General features: G+C 45.7%; 1 protein-coding gene across 1 annotated transcript; it reads left to right on the forward strand.

Annotated features, from left to right (window-relative positions):
* The first annotated feature begins 4,421 nt into the window (after positions 1-4,421).
* On the forward strand, positions 4,422-5,204 carry olig4 (oligodendrocyte transcription factor 4). Its single transcript, XM_076108665.1, has one exon. It carries the CDS (start codon positions 4,422-4,424, stop codon positions 5,202-5,204), a length of 783 nt encoding a protein of 260 aa, XP_075964780.1.
* Positions 5,205-8,592: the final 3,388 nt, after the last annotated feature.

The following is an 8,592-nucleotide window of genomic DNA, read 5'->3' on the forward strand; positions in this document are numbered from 1 at the left end:
CCCGGGGTAATTGTGGGGTAATTTATGAAGTTCTAGCAGCATGGAGCAGGCCAGTGTATGGGACAGCCTGCTGACCGAGCCCCATTCAGCTCCAGAGGAGAAGGCCTGGATTCCTTTTATCCTAGCCATAATCAGCATCTCTTCCCCGGGCCTGCATCCCCCTCATGACTCCCCTCGCCCTGCGGCCCTACACAGCATGCGACCCTCCGCGGCCGCTTAAAGATGAAGGGGAAAGTTATTGGACTCTTTAGTGACTCATAAACATCCTAGGGGATTTTCATCGCGCCTTTGTGCCCTTTTTTTTGTGTTGTGGCCGAGATAATGCAATTGTTTCAGGCAGTGTAAATGTATAAATCACCGAGCTAGTTTGTCCAAGCGGTGAGAGATAACAAAGGGCAGCACTCCCTGTTCTCAGAAACACTTGTCGGCCCGTTCGGACACTTTGTGAAACAATTTTATATCGCTCTCCCCCAGATACCGCACTCACAAGGGAAACGTTTAGATCCACAGATGACGCAAAACCAAACCGATTCCACATGTCTGCTCTAGCTCATTACTCCTCCTGCTATGATCTTGATCTCAGAGCCTCGATATCAGAGCGACATTGAGGAAAAATGGTGGTAAACAAAGGCTGCTACGCGTCCCCTATGGGGTCTGCTCCCGACCACATGTCCGGATTAAAGCCCAGTGTGTGTACTGAATATCTAGCCACTGATCCCGTTAAACAATGACCAGCAGAGAGAGATGGAAAGCTGCACGGTACACAGCACAGGTTTGCTCTTCAGCCTAGCGCTTTATTGAGCCATGATAGGCCCTAATCTGGCCTGATCCTCTGTCACTACAAGCATACGACTGTGATAATGCCCTCATTTTCTGGTCACCTGAGCGCTTTCATTGGAGTGCACCCAGTGAGGCAGCAGAAAGGGGGTCTCTAAATCCCTAAACAAAAAAAAAGAAAAAAGAAGGCTCTTGAATTGGATGAAGGGTCCTGAAAGGTGGCATCCCGAGAAGAAAGTCAAACACTCTGATGCAGGGTTAAAAATTGAAGGATTATGTGGAAACATGGAGGGTGGCTACGCTTTCATTTGTAGAATGAAAAGCTCTGAGATCCTTGTGTCTCTCTGTGTGGCCCGTTGCCTCTGTAAACACATGAATAAGAATAAGAATGAGCAGGAGAATGGGATTTATCTGGCGTATGCATATAGTAATGGAGCAGGAGAAGGACTGAGTACACTCCCTTCACTCAGCTGGAGCCCCTAACGCTGGTCCATATGTGTGTTCATAGAGATTGTTCTTTTACTAACACACAACTGGCCTTAGCTATTTCTCATTGATGTTCTGTATCCCCATCAGTCCATATGAGTGACAATCTCACTAATCTAACTTTGTGCACAGTCAATGAGCAGCCTTGGCCCATTTTTCCTGAATTCATAGATAATTCATTAGGAACATTAAATAAACATTATTGATTGTTTTCTCGTCTTTGGAGTGTGGAGAGCATAATGAAGGCTGTGGCACAGAACCAGCCACTAAAAGCTCTGAAAGGAACTGGGAAAGAATGAAATCTGGACTCTTTGTGTCCAACGCAGTTAATTAGGACCTGACCCAATTAGCAGAGGAGAGTCCAGCAGCCATGTTGGCTCGGAGCCTAACGATGGGAAAATCCATATGCTCCATATAAATGGCCCAAGTTGGTTCTCAAGGTTCCCCAATTATAGTATCACTGAATGTTGGCTGAGCCAAAGCACCCTGCAGGGCCCCCCGATGGAGCAGTGGTGGGGGGTCCTGAGGGCCCTCTTGATCCACACTCCTAACTTTCTTTGGGTCTGTGTGTGTCGGTGTTTGAGCTTACTTTGAGAGTGCCCACACATCAAGGGGCAGACCAGTGTGAGCTTCAATGCAAGTTCATCAAAGAAAGTAAAAAATAAATAAATAGATTTCATGAATCATCAAGTATCTTCCCTTAGATATATGAGAATTGAGAATATATGCTTGTCAAACAGGAAGATTTAAAGAGATTGTTCCTTGTGAGGGAGGCAATCTGGATTTCTAAACTGGACACGTTGAGAGGACACTTTTCCCCAAAATCCAAAATCCATATTCTTTGTCTTGCCTGTAGTGCTTTTTTTTAAATAAATCTAGTTTGTTTTGGTGTGAGTAGCCTAGTTTTGGAGATTTCTGCCATAGGCATGTTTGCTTTCTCTCCAATATGATGGGACTATTTGGCACTTGGCTTGTAAAAACATTTGAAAAACTCAACAGCAATGTCTGTTTCCAGAAATCATTAACTCGGTCACTCAGGATAATCCACAGACCTCGTTGTGGCAGTCGCATGTAGGAACAAACTGCTCTTTTGAATACATTTGTGCTCGGATAACAGAATTTGATTGAGAACAATTGGAAATATATATCATGGATGGACGTGTTATGGTCAAACGCAGACTGACTTTGAAGTTATTTTGGGTTTTTCTTTATATACATGAAGTGATGGAAGGGATTTGAGTATATTGTGTTTCGAAACAAAACACAGAATTTGTGTTCTTATATTGAAAAGTGTGTATTTTTGCTCCTATTTCTTTAAAGAAAGCGTTGATCATGTTGTTTTGTATACATGGTATCTATGGTGATTTATCAATCACATGACCCTGATGAAGGCAAAATGTGTATGGTGGTTTTGAGTATGGAAACGCATACGTGTGAGTCAATGGAAACTTGAAATCTACTCCACAGAACAACTGATGAAGCTGGAGGAGGACATCTACTGCTGTTGGGTAAATATAAACCAGGGCGTCCTACTGTGCACCAAGAAAGGCGAAAGCAAATAGTTCCTCAGATGAGCCGAGAGACGATGGAAACACTTATGACGCCTCCAAAATGTTCCTGCCATTTGAACTGAACACAACCTTGCTGTTCGCTCTGCCGTGATTATGCTCCAGGCAAGAATCAATGCTGCATCCGAGGTGGAATGTCGTTTTGCAAATCTCTTTTGCAACCACGGATGGTGAAACACATGAGTATTATTGTATTTGGCCCTCTAACGCTGCCTGACTGGAGGCTTTTCTTGGCAGACGGCGGCAGGAAATTCCTGAGCCCGAGCGGTGAAAACACCACAGAAAGAGAGCTGCTGAACAGTCAGCTTGATGCAGCCACAAGATCAGACAACAGATGCATGCTAGACTTCAAGCCCGCTAGGAATTTATATGTCATGAACGTACATATATCTCCATCTGAGATGCAGTTCCTTTAAAGTTTGTCTGGTTTTCCTGACAGCCGCTGTTTGTTTCAACAAGAGAAAGAAAGAGCAAGTGTTGCCCAAACCTGAGAAAGTGCTAGTGGCTTTACGGTTGAATTAGGGCAAGACAATGCCGGGCCCACTCTTTAGTATCTTTTTAACTACCTCCTCCCCATCTGAAGGACCCCCTTCCAGTGATAGTGATGTGATTTCGCAGACTGTTTGGGGAGCCAAGTCAAATTTATCTGACCTCTTTTGTCTTGAGCTCCTGGTTGAATTGTACCTAGTCTGCCATTAACGCTGCTCTTTACATGTTTAAGCGCCTCATATGGTGCTTCATACCTTTCCCCGTGGTGTCTCGTGGATACCATATGTAAATAAGGCCTTGAAGGCATCATACATCTGGTGTTATGGAACAGGGCAACAGAAATGTGGTCCTTTTTCACTCTTCAGTATCACACTCACACTCTCGCTTTTGCGTCACTTTGAATGTCTGTCTTGGTAAATTATTATTGTTATTGCAGCTTAGGGGAACACATTTCTATTCATTCCGGATCAGGATGATTACATTAACCTTGTCTGTATTATTATAATAACAAGAAATACAATGAATACTCTGCCTACTCGCTGAATTGAACTTTTGATCCAATTTGAAGCACTGTACAACATGCACCGCTGTCTTTAATGGATGTTTTAACATAGCGGTTAACTCCCGGGTGTACAACTTAACATCCAACTGTTTTGGTTAATGTGTAGGGGGTTCGTCAGGGTTTGGGGAGTTAAACGTGGGTGTGGGAAGGTGAAGTGGGGGCTGCAGGAAGGAGGTGTGAGGGTGGAGGGGGGGGGGGGGGGGGGGGGGGGGGGGGGGGTGAAAGTGTGTCCCTTCTGCAATTGGCTGTGGCTCTAAGTGTCTCATTATGCAGCTTTATTGTTCCTTTGTTAAGCCGGCGGTATAAATACACCCCAGTGGGCCCAGAGGGTGACAGTTTAGACGGACTCACTCCTGTGGACACACTGATCAGCACAAACTCTGAGAGGAGTGAGACTGTGGTGACACTACAGGGAACTAGAACAGCTTGGTAAGCAAAGAACTGGGAAGCATCTGTAGAATTTTAAACTCAAGCTCCCAGCATTCAGGGCAGTATTTTTGGACCATTTGTGGCCCCCACATTACCCCGCTTCAACCGAGATGGATTCCGACTCTGGCTCCATTTGCAGCCGCTCCTCATCCCCAGACCTGGTGGTGGACGACTCCGCCGGGAGCTTCTTCTCCAACAAGATGTTCCAGACGTACTGCCAAGAAAACAGAGCAGATGACGACGACGAGGCCGGCCAGGGCAGGACGGAGCGCTGCAGTGGGGGCGGTAAGACCAAGAGCAGGTCAGAGGTCAACAACAACGAGGGACAAGACCTGCGGCTGAAAGTCAACAGTCGGGAGAGGAAAAGGATGCACGATCTGAACCAGGCCATGGACAGCCTGAGAGAGGTCATGCCCTACGCTCAAGGGCCGTCCGTCCGCAAGCTGTCCAAGATCTCCACCCTGATGTTGGCTCGCAACTACATCCTCATGCTGTCCAGCTCCTTGGAGGAGATGAAAAAGTTGGTGGGGGACATCTACGGAGGCGGCGCAGCCATCCAGAGCCGCACCGCTGCCCACCCCGCTATTACCCCTGCAGCCCCTGCTGCCCACCTCCCTCTGCATCCCCTGGCGCAGTCTCTGCACTCGCTGGTGGCCAGCACGCCCTCAGGCCTGCAGCATCACGCACCTTGTCCCGCCGCAGCACAAGCCCTGCACTCCCCTCCGTCCGCCGCCTTCCTGGGGTTTCACGCGTCGGTCCAGGGCCTTCTGAAGGACCCGCTCCACCTGGCCAGCACCTACAGGCACTTCCCCGGCATGCCCTGTCCCTGCTCGCTCTGCCAGCCTTTGCCCACCACCAACTCCACATTACACAGCCTGTCTATGATCAAGTGAGCAGGACTCTCTAAAAAACGGACCTCTGCTGTTTGGATCGACGCAATGAGCCAAGCAGCTCACAGAAGATTGTTTAAAGGAACTGCTAAAACGATGGCTGGTGCCAGAGCTTGTATATATTGTGTATATATATCTTCTGCCATGCAAACTGCTGCTATTTTTTCCGCATTGTTTATACAGACATATTCTAAATACACACAGGATTTTTACCAGAGTAGCAAATACTGTAATTTATCTGATATCTGTGGTGATGAAACGTTGTCAGAAATGGAACTGGTGTGTCCTATTGTATTGCAGGATTTCTATTTTCCTAAATTAAAATGTTGTCATAATAAGAACTCTTGTTTGCCTTCTTCTTTTCGTGAATGTGTAATTTTTTTTCCCCTGACTGCAATTTTTTTTTTTTGTTGTTAGTTTTGGCTGAATACTTGTAAAAAACAAACAATGTCTGCCAGGTACTATTTCTTTTTTACAAGGCGGATACTTCCCTGGAAGGGTTTTCGACACACACTGACAAAAACAAAGCACCTTTATCAGAACAATACAGCCGCATCTTCTTTAACTAAACAGAAGGGGTTTTTATTGGTGCTTGAGAGAACAGGAGGGCAGTGGAAAAATGGATATTTAGGAAAGGGTGTCAGTGGTTGCTAACCAGCTTTGGACAGACTAACCTCTAAAGAGCTAAAGGGGGACAGAAGGACGAGACAATGTGCCAGCACAGAGGCTGAATGTGGTGTTCTTGAGCCAGGGGACCATCCATCTTCACCTCAACAGGGAGTAGGAGATGAAAGGACGACACAGGCGCCAGGAAGGCGCGTCACTTTTGTCTGACGCTGGCGAGGGACATAGCCATGTCCTTTACTCTAGGCCAGCGATTTGTCTCTGTCTCATAAGAACATGGATATAGGCTACACAAAAGGCAAATTTAAAGTTGAGGACATAATGAGGTCAGTCTAAAAAAAAAAAAAAAAGTTTCTATAAAAGCACAGAGGATTTTCTTCTTTAACTTGTAGCAAATATTTCCACATACTATCAACAGGCATGTACAATCAAACAATGCTGCGTTTGTCTTAAAAATCAAGTAGCTGATTCATAACAATGATGAATCCGCTGAACCACAAACACAAGTATTATACACATTGATTGCCATGAACATGATTCAGTCAAACAACCCGACAATGGCCGGCCCTCACTTAGCAACAAATCAAGCGTGTAAAATACATGCTTATCCTCCCACGGCTGACAGATGAGTTGGAGATCAGGGGAGAGATGAAGAGATGTAACTCATTCTCACCCACCTCCCTCCCACCCCACCACCTCCTCCCTGAGAGCCACTGAATGGGTTTGAACAATGGCCATGCGTGGGACACAAAGGCCGGGAGAGTCCAAGCTCTCGTGCCTGAGACACAGACCCCCTCCATTCAATCTACATTTCATCATGGTAACAAGCGCTGTCGGGCCAAAAGGCCTGACACTCTCACTCGCCACAAAGGCGGTTAGCTCTAATATATGAGGCTATTGACACTGAAAAGAGCCCCTGTCAGTACTTGGGGATTGTCAGCTGTGGGACGTCTCAGTGGGGGGAGGCAGCTGCCAGCCAAACCAAGCAGCGGAGCTTCTGTCGTGGGGACCGGGCGTCGCGGCGTCACCTGGTCCCCGGTCCCTTGACACAGTGACCCCGGGTCCTCCCACAAGGCCCCCCCCACCCCCACCTCTTTTACTTGGGCACAGGTGGGAATGGGAAGCAGAACACATTGTGGAGATTAGTGGGGATCGGCCTCCCTTTGCTCTAGGTAGATAATTAGAGACACTGACTTGTGCAAAGCTGGTGTTTCCTGATCAGCACCAGATGGTGTTAACCCACGGTGTGGCATCAGCGGTCTGGAGCATGTGTGTGGGTGTGGGTGTGATGTGTGTGGTGTGTAATGGATATGCTTCTTAAATCATACAATATGGACAGGTCCTCTGTGTGCCATTATGGTCGGCCACTGCTGTCATCGTGGTGCTCTTTAGCATACGCTAACCAGCATTGGCAGCTCTGGTTAGTGTCATAATGTTGTGCACAATTACCTCTGAGAATTAAACGAAGCAATACAGACAATTGTACTTTTAGCAGCATTCACATCCTTTATCTAAGTAAAAGTAGAGCGGAGTGGAGGTTTTCACTACTTTATTAAATGTTGGCCAGTTTAACATCTGCATTTGTGTCGATAATTAAAAACTTATTTTGCAGTGCAGCAACAATATTTCAACCTGCTTCTTATTAACTTATTTTCTTGAAACAAGAGAGAAAAAGGCAGGTTATGGCACTACAATTATGAAACAGAAATGATTGTAGAAAATGCAAATAAGATCATTTGCATTGGAAATATGCTGGCAGGTTTTTTTTTACTTTTTATGAGAAAAACGCATATTTTCTGCCACTAAAATAAAATGAAGTACAAGTATAAAGTTGAATAAAATGGAAGCAAATGTCTTAAACTGTGTTTAGGAACAATGCTTTTCTTTCCACCTCTGCATTTAGTGTTCCATGTTAACCATAATAAATGGAAGGAATTAAATTAATACTTACAGGACACAGAAGAGTTACAGTTCATAACCAACCATAACCAGGTCTCTCTTGAGAATGAGACCCCGAAGCTCAATGAGATTACCTGAATAAAGGACAACTAAAAAATAGTACAAAGAGTACATTTTCTTCACGAACATGTCATATTAACGAATCTAAAATCTCATATGAATTGGACAAGCTAAATCTACATAACTGCTGATCAGCTGAAGAAGAGGAATTTCCATAACGATATACACAGAAGTTTTTAACAACACGAGGGATGATACTACACATTTACCCTTATGTGCATTAAATGTCATGCAAACACCACACACACACACACACACACACACACACACACACACACACACACACACACACACACACACACACACACACACACCACAGCCATGTAGACAGCTGGGTAAGTTAACTGCTTCAGATACTGATCAATAGAGGAGTACTTGTCCCAACTTGGCTCAGCACAACCTGCATTGACAGAGTTAATTAGAGGACTGAAAGACCCAATTAAGAGGATTGAGGGGCTGCACAGGGGAGACATATTGAGGGACATACGCACACATTGTGCAGCGTCTGGATGAGGGGGGACTTCAATTAAGGGAGAACACACTTCCAGGGGCTTGTTGCCTGTTCTTTCTCATCTTGTGCTCGGGAAAAGCCTACAGCCCCCTTTTCACCCAGAATACTGATGAGGGGAAAGCACAGACGCTAGAGGTCGACCCACGCATATGCAATATGCACATCCACATGCACATACTGAGAGCAGAGAGATTGATGAGGGGATTCATGTTGGAATAGCTAAACACTGATTAGCCA

This window comes from Anarhichas minor, unplaced genomic scaffold (genome assembly GCF_050575085.1).
Source record: "Anarhichas minor isolate MPS153535 unplaced genomic scaffold, ASM5057508v1 ptg000040l, whole genome shotgun sequence".
Classification (NCBI taxonomy): Eukaryota; Metazoa; Chordata; class Actinopteri; order Perciformes; family Anarhichadidae; genus Anarhichas; species Anarhichas minor.

What these genes read in the sequence shown, in the direction of transcription:
- olig4 (XM_076108665.1), top strand. Translation starts at nt 4,422, where the DNA reads ATGGATTCCGACTCTGGCTCCATTTGCAGCCGCTCCTCATCCCCAGAC.